General features: G+C 50.8%; 1 protein-coding gene across 2 annotated transcripts in view; it reads right to left on the bottom strand.

Moving 5' to 3' along the window:
• The window catches only part of Zfp64 (ZFP64 zinc finger protein), a 59,166-nt gene that overhangs the window by 11,768 nt on the left and 34,485 nt on the right, over positions 1–12,913 (bottom strand). The window contains exons 1-2 of one of the 2 annotated variants that reach the window (XM_026787238.1): positions 6,872–6,977; positions 354–503 (exon numbers count right to left, since the gene is read on the bottom strand). In XM_026787238.1, the coding sequence (XP_026643039.1) occupies positions 354–503; positions 6,872–6,977 (256 nt within the window). Of the gene's footprint in view, positions 1–353; positions 504–6,871; positions 6,978–12,913 lie in introns of those variants that run through there. The other variant, XM_005362829.3, reaches the window with a different exon arrangement.

Raw genomic sequence — 12,913 nt, 5'->3', positions numbered from 1 at the left:
GAGCGTACCGGGCTCCCTGGAACTGGAGTTGCAGATGGTTGTGAGCTGCCATGTGGATGCTGGGAATTAAACCCAGGTCCTCTGAAGAGTAGTCAGCGCTCTTAACCACTGAACCATCACTCCAGCCCCCTTCTTGAATTTTTGACTTGATGTTTCAACTTAAAATGGGTTTATAGAGACGTGACTCCACCCTCAGTTAAGGAGCAGCTGTGAACGCAGTCTTTGTAGTTGCTCTGACACTGCAGCGGCGGGACCCGTAAGGACCTACAGGACCCCTGAGGAGGACACGTGCCAACTCTGTGAGTGACCTGCGGGCAGGGAAGGGGCTGCTACCACCAGGCTTGACCCTTTACCTGGGTAGCAGCAGTTAAAGGTCCTCTCTCCGAGGGTGCCCGTCTGTTCCTTTGCTTCCGAGGGTAGCGCGAAAGCAGGGGCTTGCTGGGTGTCACCGTCTTCAGCAGTGAGGTCCGATGGTTTCGGGACTTTGTCATCGAGCGCAGAGGCTGCAATGGAGATAGGAAGTTTGACGTGGCTTCTCAGGACAGTTGTCATGGTGAGTCTGAGAAAAGAGTAGTTTGGGGCCATTTTCGTTTTTTTTTTTCCAATCTTGCAGAGGACTGGAGTTGGGGTCCCAGCACCCAACTTATAACTGCCTATCCAACTTTAAGGGATCCAATAAACTCTCTGGCCTCCACAGACACCTGCACACCATGCTCATGCACTGAGACATGGCTACACACGTACTAGAGCTTGGACTAGAACTCAGTTGGTAGAGGACTTGCCCAGCATGCAGGAAGCTGTGGGGTCCGTCCCTATCACTGCGCAAACCAGGCCTGGTGGTGCAGGTCTGTGATCCCAGCATTCGGGAGGCAGAGGCAGGCACATCTCTGTGAGTTCGAGGCCAGCCTGGTCTACAGAGCGAGTTCCAGGACAGCCAGGGTATAGCTCACGACGCCCAACTGCGCTCAATGCGCTACCATACAGTTTGAGCCTGGGCAAGGGGCTGGAGATTGAAACACACAAAGACACACAGAGACAGCACAGACAGAGACACGGACCTCTAGTCACTGGTAAAGAAGCCCCTTATCGAATAGCACCACGGAGGCTTATATATCCAACACAGTCAGTTGGGCCAACAGGTGAAAACCTTAGCCTCTGATCCTCAAGGCAAGGCAACACGTGCTCGTGAAGCAGAGCTGGTAAACAACTTTGACACAGCTTTTAGTAACTCAAATCAGAAGGCCAAATAAAGGTCACTAGCAGAGAAGAGCAGCTGGAGGCCAGGACTCCAAATGGTCCCAACACCAGGGCTGTCCAGAGAAACCCTGTCTTGAAAAACAAACAAAAACAAAATTTCAAGATCATCCTTGGTTGCCTAGCTAATCCAAGGCTAGCCTCGGCTCCACGTGAGCCTGTTTCCAAGAAGAACAAAGAAAAAGAACATGGGGCCACAATACCTGAAGATAAATGACCAGTGAGCAAGGCACGTCGCAAATATCACCAAGATCGAATGCCCGGTTGGCTTGTTTGGAGACTGGCTCATGCTATGTGGTCTACCTTAGCCCTGGATGGCCTAACATAAGCCTGGTCTTGAAGTTACAGTGGTTCCCCTGCATCTGATTCCAAGTATTATGACCCCAGCCATGCTCTACAAATTCTCAGACATAGCTTTATTTTCCATGCAGCAGCTCCCCCTTCCCCTCCCCCAGACAAAGTTTCTCTCTAGCTTTGGAGCCTGTCCTGCAATTCGCTCTGTAGACCAGGCTGGCCTCGAACTCATAGAGATGCACCCCAGGCAGCAGTTCTGCGATGCTTAGGCTCACTCTAATGCTGAGCTGATTTGCTCCAGTTCAACCATGGGTCACAGGCCACGCTGGAGGCCTTGGCTCGCCAGGATAAAGCTCTCCAACAAATTGCTCGAAAGAAGGGAGATGGAGAGAGAAACCAGAGACCTCACAAGCTGAGGACCTGACACATGGCGGGACCTTATCTGGTTCCTGATTCAAACATGCCACGCATGCCACCTGAAATGGTGAAATATCCTGTGTTGACAGATGGGTTTTAGAGTAGAGGCGGTGCATGAATGAAGACGAAGAAGGCATTTAAAGCATCCCAGAGCTTTAGGGATAAACGCTGACATGCTTGCAAGCAGAATGGTACCGTACTTTGGTTCAAACACAGCTGAAGGGATAGGACAAACCTAACTGGCCCGGAGGAGCTGCCTGCGGGGCCTCAGCAGTGGGTCTGCGTGTGTGCTGGGTGCAGCTCTCTCTAATATAGCGAAGAGTGGGGAACATGGCTTTGTGTGGATGTACATGTGTTTGTGTGTGTGCGGGTGTGCACACACATGGAAGGCAGAAGTTCAATCACTTTCGAACTTAGTTTTTGAGACAAAAATCCAAGCTCACCAATTTAGATAGACTGGTCGGCCGGTGAGCCCCAGGAATCCATCCCTCTGCCTTCACTTCCCCAGTTCTGGGGTTATAGATGCACCCCACAGACTGGCTTTTACATTAATGCTGGATGCTGGGGCTAGCCTGAGAAACAGTGAGATCCCCCCTCGAAAAAGAGGACACGGGGACTGGAGAGTTGCTCCGTGGGTAAGGGCGCTTGCTGCTCTTGAGGACGACCCGGGTCTGATTCCCAGCACCCACATGGCCTGGAACTCCAGTCCCAGAGACTCGATGCCCTCTTTTGACCTCTGAGGGCACCAGCCCCGAATGTGGCACACACACATTACAGGTACACATACACACACAAAATCAAATCAATAAATCTGAAAAAGAAAAAGAGAATCTGTGGAGCTTTGAGAGATGGCTCAGTCAGTAAAATGCTTGCCATGCAAGATGAGGACCTGAGTTCAATCCCCAGGAACCACTTAGAGAAAAAAAGCTGGAGGGGACGGAGAGGTGGCTCGGTAGTTAAGAGCACAGGTTGTTCTTCGAGAGAACACAGGTTGGACTCCTAGCACCTTTTTTCATTTTTTTTCGAGACAGGGTTTCTCTGTAACTTTGGAGCCTGTTCTAGAACTTGCTCTTGTAGACCAGGCTAGCCTCGAACTCACAGAGATCCGCCTGCCTCTGCCTCCCGAGTGCTGGGATGAAAAGTGTGCACCACCACTGCCTGGCTGACTCTTAGCACCTTAACAACATCTTTAACTGCAGTTCCTGGCGGTCCGGCCTGACGGCCTCTTTGTCCTGTTTGGGCACTGCAAGCACATGATGCACAGATACACGCCCACACATAGAAAATAAAACGAATACAATCTTAAAAAGAAATAGCTGGGTGGTAGTGGTGCACACCTTTAATCCTAGCACTCAGGAGGCAAAGAAGTAGGCAGATATCTGTGAGTTCAAGTCCAACAGAGAGCTTTCCAGGACAGGCACCAAAGCTACAGATACCATATCTCGAAAAATCAACAAAGAAAAATAAATAAAGATAATAATCAAGAAAGTTCTGTGCACAGGCATGCACGTGATTGTAATCCCAGCTTTGGGAGGCCGAGAGAGGTCCCTAAAGGAAGGACAGCAAAGCTGGTCTCTGGTCTACACATACACACAAGAATCCATGTTTGGGGGCTGGAGAGATGGCTCAGTGGTTAAGAGCATTGCCTGCTCTTCCAAAGGTCCTGAGTTCAATTCCCAGCAACCACATGGTGGCTCACAACCATCTGTAATGAGGTCTGGCGCCCTCTTCTGGCCTGTAGGCATATAGAAAGAACATTGTATACTAAATAAATAAATAAATATTAAAAAAAAAAAAGAATCCATGTTTGGAGGGCCCAGGCACAGTTCTTTTGCTGTCCTGAGGACTGCCAGGGTGCCTGTGTCAGAAGCAAGTCCACAGCTGGGGACCCTGTCACAGGCATCTGGGCAATAAAAGATTAAACAATACCCATTCCATTTTAATAAGTTCCTGAAAATTACTGGGGGGGGGGGTGAAGGGAGAGAGGGAAGGAGAGAGAACTGACAGGTAGTGGCTCCCAGCTGTGAGTGTGTTGGTGGGCCCACCTCTAGAATTCTCTGGTGGGGGCTATGGCAGAGCTGCTGATATTTTCCCATTTCTAACAAGTTCCCAACTGGTTGGTGATGGTGGTGGTAATGGTCTGGGCTGACATCAGACAATTTGTGCTTTATGAGAAACGAGGAAAGTGGCTCAGAAATGCTAAAGGTCAAAGAGCTGGAAGTTTTTATTCAAACCAACCCTTACCTATCTGCTGGCCCTGGGAAGGTAAGCAGTAAATCTTAGCTACTTAACAACTCACACATTAAAAAAACAAAACAAAAAAAACCCCATGAAATTCGGGAGAAATTCCTATTTCACAGTAGCCATGTTGGACTAAACACTGAAATCTAAATGAGGTGTTGGATTGTAAACAGGTAGCCAGCTAGTGAGTTACAAACTCTGGTTGTCTCTGTAGCTGTGTGGCCCCGAGTCAGTCGCTCACCCTCTCTGTTTCTGCACTCCCACATTTGTCTCACAGATGCTTCTGCCTCACAGGTCAGCTGCAGACTAAGTTCACCGTTGCACATTAAAGAACGCTGTGCATGAGCTGGCACTTTTCCATGTAAACTTAGACAGAAAGGCCGAGGGCTGAGAGGCCAAGTCTCTAGGGTTGTGAGTCTCCTCGGCAGGCTAGGTTGATGGTGTCCCCTGCGGTGCTTCGTTATTTCACTGATAGAATTGGGCATTTTAAAAAATGCTATTTGTTTATTTATTACTTATCTACTTACTATTTGTTTCGAGACAGGGTTTCTCTGTATAGCCCTAGCCGTTCTGGAACTTCCTGGAACTTGCTTTGTAGATCAGGTTGGCCTCGAACTCACAGAGATCCGCCTGCCTCTGCCTCCCGAGTTCTGGGATTAAAGGCATAGACCTCCAACTGCCTGGTTTAGACCAGGCTAATCTTGAATTCAGAGATGCAACTGCCTCTGTCTTCAGAGTGCTGGGATTAAAGCCTTGTGCCACCGCCTGGACAGGGTCTCACTATGCAACCCTGGCTGGCCTGGAACCCCCTATAGAGACCAGGCTAGCCTCAAATTTACAGCCCTCTGCCTGCCTCTACTGAAAAAAAGCTTGAGGGTTGTGAGGCCTCTGGGCAATTAACAGTGGTTGGGCTTTGAGGGAATACAAAGGTTCTTTGCTGGGTGACACAGACCTACCAATCACCACCCACCAGTCTTCAGAGGGCACTTTCTGAAGCAAGGGCTAGGAGCCAGGACTCCTGACAGGGAGGTCGGGAAGACGGGGATCTCGGGTCTCCCCCTCCCCACACACAGCCGTTTTTTGCAGCGAGAGACAGTAACTCCGCCTCTTACGTTGGACTCTGCACTTCTGCCCCAGGTTATTCAGCAGGGAGGCCCTCTAACTTTACCCAGACTGTGCCAACCGACTGGACTTCACGGTGGCTGGCTTATGGTACCCCTTATTAGGTTTTAGAATATAATCTACTTAGAAGAGTTCTTATCAAACTACTCCCCGACCCCTCGGAGAGAGATACTCACTGGAACCCTGGCCAATTCACAGGGCGAATCTTCCCAGAGATTTATGGGGAATGTGGTTTGAGACCAGAAGAGGACAGAGTACCCCCATCCCGGGAAGCCGCAGGTAGGAGGAGACGGGAATAAAGTCCCTCTAAAATTCCTCTTCCTACCCCCAAAGAAGAGACAGGAGGAATCTACAAAGTCCAGGGAGCAAGAAAATCAAAGAGAGGTGCCCAAGGAATGCCGAGCCCCACTCTCCCCGGGGGCATGTGCCTGAGGGTGACTGAGGAATTTACTGACGCTTAAAGGCTCCCCCTTTCCCTGGCTCTTCAGGAGTAGGGTGTGTGGGAGGGGGAAGACCTAGGATACTTAGAGGGGAGGTGTCACTTCGCCGCTCCCTACTGGTCCGTGCAACGATGGAGGTGGGTGGGGGAAGCGAGAGCCTCTTGGTTTCAACCATGCTGCCCACCCCCCTCCCCCGCCTTCACGGCTCCACGCACTTCCCAGGGGTGTCACGTCCTTTACCAGGCTCCAGCCTCTCAGTCACCCCCCCATCCGTCACTCACACTCCCTTACACATCCTTCAGGTCCTTGGAAGATCCCCTTCTCTCCGGGAGGTGGATAGCCACTTGAAACCCGTCTCACCCTGCCCGTAAAGGCTTCTCTGTTTTGTATTCGCGTGGAAAAGAGCTAGCTAGTACCTTGTCCTTGGATTCAGCTTCGTCCCTCGGGCTCTAAGCACCCCTCCACCCCCACCCCCGCGGCCAGTGTGGGAAGCGAACCCGCAGCTCTCAGCGCTTTCCCGGAGATGGCAGCCAACCCGCAGAGGGTGTAATCGACAAGCGCGCATAATTCACAAAGACCCGCAGACGCGCCCAGGTTTGTCTGGGTCTCTGGACTGGAGCTGGAAGCTTTGCACACCATAGCGCGCACCTCCCTACCCGCTTCCAGTTCTGACATCTGCTGGGCTCAGGCGACAGGGACTTCCGAGCAACTGTCTCCAAGTCCCAAGACTAGAGCTGGAAGCTTCGCGCACCATTCTAAGTACTTCCTCATCAGACACTAACGGGGCACAGGGTCAGGGACATTAGCGCAGCTGTCCTCAGTTACTTGGGCTGGGGCTGGAAGCTTCTTGCACCATTTCACGCACCCCAACCTTCCCCTGCCTAGATATGAGACCCACGGGGAGGTCCAGGGACTGGGGGGTGTTGGAGGACATCAGAGCAGCAGTCCCCAAGTCCAGGACTGCGGCTGGAAGCTTCGAGCACGATTCCGCGCGCCCCTTCCTCCGTCCAGACCCGACACCCACAGAGTTCCCGGGGTGAGGTGTACATCAGAGAAACTGGGGACGACGGAACCACTGTCCCTGGCGTCCGCTGGCTACTCACCCCGCTCCCCGGCTACGCGCGGGACAGCTCTGCCGGGCTCGTTGCACGCGGGCTGCGGCTCCAGAGAGCACAGGTGCTGGGGCTTGGCTTGCTTGCGTCGCGACATGGCGCGAAGATGAGGCTCCCGGCGGGTCCCCAAGAGTGGCCTCCTGAAGAGCGCGCGTTTCCAGACTTCGGAGGCACACCCCTCCACAGGCCGGATCGCGCATGTCCCGGCCCCGCCGCCCGTCAGCCCGGTAGGACGATTTATCAAGTGTCCTGACAGTCGCTTGGCTGGCAGCCAGGACCTCAGGGGTCTCGGGAACCCCGCTCCCACGCACGAGCTCCGGCTCCACCCCGGCTCCGCCACACCAGAATCTGCATTTTAACAAGCTCCCCAGGTGATGCGCGCGCACGCTCAGGTCGGAGAAACCCTGTCTGCATTTTAACGAGATCCCAGGTGATTCGTTGACTCATTAAAATTGCAGAAGCGCCAACCCTTTTCCCACTTTAATGCGCTCCCTGAGTCGCTGGGGAGCTCGTTAAAATGCAGATTCTGACTCGGTGAGTCTGGGGTGGGGCCCGAACGTCTGTATTTCTAACGAGCTCCCACGTGAGGCCGTGGCCGCTGCCACGCGGGCTGGAGAGCATTTACATTCGCTCTTAATTGGTCCAGCCTGGGACCGCGGTCCTGGGCTATTTCTCACAAAAGCTAGCAGGGATTTTCTCATGTACAGGCGAAGGTGGAGAAGGAGCGGAGCACGTGGCGCGTCTTTCACCTGTGCATCCGGGTAAATAATTTGAGGACAGGGTGCCCCTAGTTTGCAGGGTGCATTCTGCAGCCAGTTAAAAAAAAAAAAAGTAGCTGTGGGCTTCGAGATGGCTCAGAGGGCAAAACCGCTTGCCACCAAACCTGATGACTGAGTTGTCCCACTGGGTGGTAGGAGAGAACTCATCCCTGTAAGACGTCCTCTGGCCTCCACAAATGGGACAGCACACAGAGACACAAACACAAATACATGCGGTAACAAATTAAAAAGTAGATTCTGAAAGTCCTGAGTTCAGGAGGAGAGCCCCGCAACTTGTACTCTTATTCTGTCCTGCATTCCTGCCCGGGACTCAGGGTCTAGGACCACACAGGAGGGGCCTTTGGGGCCAGCCAGGGCGCAGGCCCCACCCACTGGGTGACTGAGGCGCGGTACAGTCCCGGGGGTTTTGGCTAATTGACATTTCGTGCTCAGACTAGCTGGGACCTTGTGGAGACCCGAGGGGGACCCCTCCTTCTACCTTCTGAACGACGTCCAACAAGGATCGGGAAAGCCACCTACGTCCCCTCAAGGTGTTTACTTTCTTCACATTGGGAAGTTACTTAAAACAGGGCTGTGCCCCAAGCCTGCCCAAACCTGAGAATCACGTGGTGGCCACGGCTCACACCCAGCCGCGCTCAGAAGCGAATTCTGCGGTGGGGGGACCTGAGACTCAGTATTTTTAAATCAAGGCAAATGAGACACGTTAAGGAAAGGAGGCTTTATGGGCTCAGAGGGCTTAGCAGCAGAGGATGCGGCGCGCGTATATTTGGCACTGGCTGGGCTGGCTTTCTTAAACTTCCTTAGGGTTTCCTGGGTGTCAGTCTTCTCAGGTATGTGTAAGCAATGCTGGGTGAACTCGCTTAAGTTTAAACCCTAAGACATAATCTAACAAAAGTTTTCTTTGTTATATGTGTGCAGCTATACCTCTGCTGAACCATTTAATTTTTTAAAAAAGATTTTCTTTTTAAATTCTGTGTATGTGTGTGCATGTCTCTTGGATCTGTGCATCTGAATGCACGTGTCTCCAGAGGCATTGGTTTCCCTGGTTACAGGGAGTCCTGAGCTGTGACTGAGCTCTGGTCCTCTGCACTGCTGAGCCCTTATCTCATCCACACTCTTTACAGCATTTTTTTTTACAGTCTGGTGTAATGGCATGTGCCTTTGTTTAATTCCAGCACTTGGGAGGCAGAGGCAGGAGGAGCTCTGTGTGTTCAAGGCCAGCCTGTCTACAAGGTAAGTTCTAGGCCAGCTAGGGCTGTGTGTGTGTGTGTGTGTGTCTAGGCTAGAAGCAAACCTGTAGGAGCCAGTTCTCTCCTTCTACCATGAGGGTTTTCCTGGACTCCAACTCAAGTTGTCAGGGCGGCGTCTAGTGCCCCTTACCTGCTGAGCCATCCCCCTGCCCCACAAGCAGACAGATTTGAAAACACACACGTGCTCTGGATTAGTGTCTCCCAGGACTGTCTCAGGACCAAAAATTCTCAGGACAGAAATCCCCTCAGGAAACTTGGAAAAAGGGTTCATTAGGGGTGACATCGGGAGACACTTGATACTGTGTTATACCTGGGCAATGGGCAAGCCCATTTCCTGCCCAGACTCCTCCCAGGACCCGGGAGTCCCCTTCTCATCTTTAGTGCATACTATCTGCGAAGATCCGTCTTCTTTCTTTTTTTTTCTGGTTTTTCAAGATAGGATTATTTCTCTATACAGTATACAGGAAAACTGGGTGGAAGGTAACAACCATGGCTCCTGAGAATGGGCCCTGCGGTTCATTTTCTATAATTTTTAGTAATGATCCTTGAAATCAAGTCATTAAAACTTGGCAATAAACTCAGTAATAAAAGTAGAACTAGAGCTTTGACCAGATGTCAAGCAGGCTCAAAACCCCAGCACTGAGCACTGAGGTAGGAGGATGGCTGGGCTACGTAGGACACCCTGTCAGAAAGAAACGAGGGAGAAGAGAAGGAAGGCAGACAGACAAACTGGCTAGAACTTTAGATAGACCTTATAAAATAGTATAACATCCTCTTAAAATAAAACTAAATGCTGGATATGGTGGCACGTGCCTTTAAATTTTTTATTTTTATTTGATGTGTATGGTTGTGTCCCCTGCATGTGTCCATGCACCACATTCCTGGTACCCATGGAGGCCAGAAGATGCCATCAGATCCTCTGGAAGCAGAGTCCCAGGTGAGGGTGAGCCATCACTGGGAATCCAACCCAGGTCCTCCGAAAAAGTGGCAGGTGCTCTTAGCTGCTGAGCCATCTCCCCAGTCCGGGTGGTGCACTCAGCATGACCTATACATGCTTAAGTGGACTGGCCACTGGGAAATGAAAGGGAACTTTAATCTTGGCACTCAGGAGGCAGAGATAGACAGATCTCGGTGAGTTCAATCCAAGTGAGCCTGGTGTAGGTTGTGAGTGCCAGGCCAGCCAGGGCTGCATAGTGAGACCCTGTCTCAATAAACAAATAAATAATAATCAGTTCTTGCCATTTTATTAGTGGAAAATATAATTCCTGATGCATGATTAATAAAAACTCAGAGAAATTGGTGTTCAACCTAAAAAGTAAAACAGCCAGCCACTGGCTCTTATCTTAACCTCAGTCCTGAAAATGGCGATCCTGCCTCCAGGAATATCATAATGAGACTGTGGTTGAGAGCTGTCTCCTCCCGTTTTATAATCCTCACTAGGGCTGGCATTAAAGGTATGCACTACCAGGATTAAAGGCATGCACTGGATGGTTTCTATGGCAACTAGTGTGGCTACTGGGATTAAAGGTGGTTGTTACCTTTCACCCAGTTTTCCTATCAACTGGTTTTTGTTTGTTTAAATCTAGCCGATAATTCTGAGTGTGTATGTATGTGTGTGTGGTATGTCTGAACATATGTGTCCAGGTCACACATGCCTAGAGGCTAGAGGAGAACACCAGGTGTCCTGGGCTGTTTGTCGCTTTTGCTGTCATTGAACCTGAAGTCAGGCTGGCAGGCAGCAAGCCCCGGCAGTCTGCTCCTGTTCCCTCTCCTCTCCCAGATGATGGAGATACAGGCTTGTCCATGGACCATGCTCATTATTACACAGACACTTAGACCCAAGCTAGGTCCTCTGCTTGTGCAGCAATCACCCTGGCCTGCAGTTGATAAATTTTGATTCTCCTGAGGCTGGAGTTACAGGCAATGGGGAGCAGCATACTATGTTCCTGGGAACTCGCGTCCTCTGTAATAGCCGCCTCTTCGGGCTTTAAATTTTTCAACAATTTAAACAATAAAATTTGGCTTACATGTAAAAATGATAACCATGCCATTTCAGGACAACCCCCCTCCCCCGGCTCCGAAGCCTAACCCGCCTTTGAGACCCCCTCCCGTCTCGAGGCGTGGCACATTCTTGGATTCGGCAAACCCATCAGCTCTCCCTCCTCTGCCAGCCTCTTCCACTACCTCTGATTTTTTTTTTTTGTAAGCTTCACTTATAAATTTCATCACCTAAATGATATGCTGCACAGTCTTGCCTTCTTCATTGAGAGTTTTCCGTGCCTGGAATCTGGAAGCGTGTGATTCAGCATGTTACCACAGGCAGCCGCGACTGTTTTCATTCCCCCATAATCCAGCGTGTGAGCACACCACACTGTGCGCCTTGCTCTGCCAAAGGACGCTTTGCGGCATGGTAATTATGAGCGATGCAGGTATGTACATTCCTGCATGGACTCTTGGTCCATGCATAGATGCTTCTCCATACCCTGAATCTGCCCTGAACCAGCTCCCCGGGGGGCTCAAACAAGAGAAGCAGAGATCAGACTCTGCTTTATAACAAGGTCCCCAGAGTGTCACGTGGGCTTTATCGGTTCACACTCTCATCCATATGTTATTTTAAATAAGGAAGAAATAGTTGGGGGGCCGGGCCAGCAAGGTAGTTAGGGGCTTTGTAAAAGTCTTTGCCCCTCAAGCCTGACACACTGAGTTCAATCGTCAGAAAACCCACAGCGGAAGGAGAGAACCAACCCCACAAAGGTGCCCTCTGACCACACACACACTGGCATGCAGGTACCCCACACTCCCACATAATAAAGAATTTATAAAGTGGCTGCCTGGGCTGGGGCTGCAGCACAGTTGGTACAGCGCTCGTCTGGCATGCACAAAGCCCTGGTTCCACCCCCAACATGGAAGGAACGGGTGCCTCACAGCCCTTCTCTCTGCACTCAGGAGATGGAGGCAGTGAGGATCACGAGTTCAAGGCTATCCTTGGCTACATAGAGAATCCAAAGCCAACCTGGGCTACCTGAGACCCTGTCTCAAAAATAAACAAACACTGCCCACTCCATACAGCACAGCCTTTAAGAGACAGAAAGTCATATTCTTGGCCGACAAGGGAAAAAGTGGGGAGCAGGCATGAGGGGCTTGTGGGGTCGGCACGACACGATCTAATTGCCCTCTTCTCCTCTGCCCTGCGGTACGGTGTTTGTTTTTCTTCAAAATCCTATGTTGGAAGGGACGTGATTAGGTCATGAGGTTGGGGTCCTACTAGATGGATTAGTGTCCTTCCACAGGAGATCCCATGGTTTGGGAAGGTGACCTAATCACTCCTGGCCTGAGGGAACACGAGGCTGGCACAGGCAGAGGATTGCTCATGCCTCTGAGGACGGAACGTCAGTACTTACATAAGCTCAGGAGGGCTTGAAAACCCATTTTACCTGTAATTATATTTCCAGACTTTGGCTCCCGCCCTCTTCTGGCCTTCAAGGGTACTGCACACACACAGTACACAGATGTGCATGCCGTCAAAACACATATACACATAAAACAAAAGTGAATAAATATTTAAGAAAAAAATATGAACAACAAAACCCAAATGAAAACCAAACCAGGGCGGGCAAGGTGGCTCAGTAGGTCAGGCACTTGCTGCCTAGTTTTGTAACCTGACTGGATTTTTCCCTACATCGGAGGGAGGGACCTGACTCCTATAAATTGTCCTCCGACGTGACCACTGGGTGCTGAGACACATGGAAAGAGCCCCCACTTACATACACACAAAATCAATAATTACAAACCCCACATATTTTCCAAGTCTCATTCTCAGACCCAAACCATTAACATTAGGGGGCAGAACCAAAATCCTTTCCCAAATTTGAACTATTTAAAAACTAAGGAACATGGCTTTAGCTCCCGGATTTCATTTCCTTCTAACAACTCCCTGAAACAAACAGCACGATAGCCGGAAGTTAGGAGAAGGGTACGGCATTTACGTTTCCGGGTATGAGACG

The sequence above is a fragment of the Microtus ochrogaster genome, linkage group LG8, assembly GCF_000317375.1.
Source record: "Microtus ochrogaster isolate Prairie Vole_2 linkage group LG8, MicOch1.0, whole genome shotgun sequence".
Lineage (NCBI taxonomy): Eukaryota > Metazoa > Chordata > Mammalia > Rodentia > Cricetidae > Microtus > Microtus ochrogaster.
This window is presented reverse-complemented; position numbering and strand designations above follow the sequence as displayed.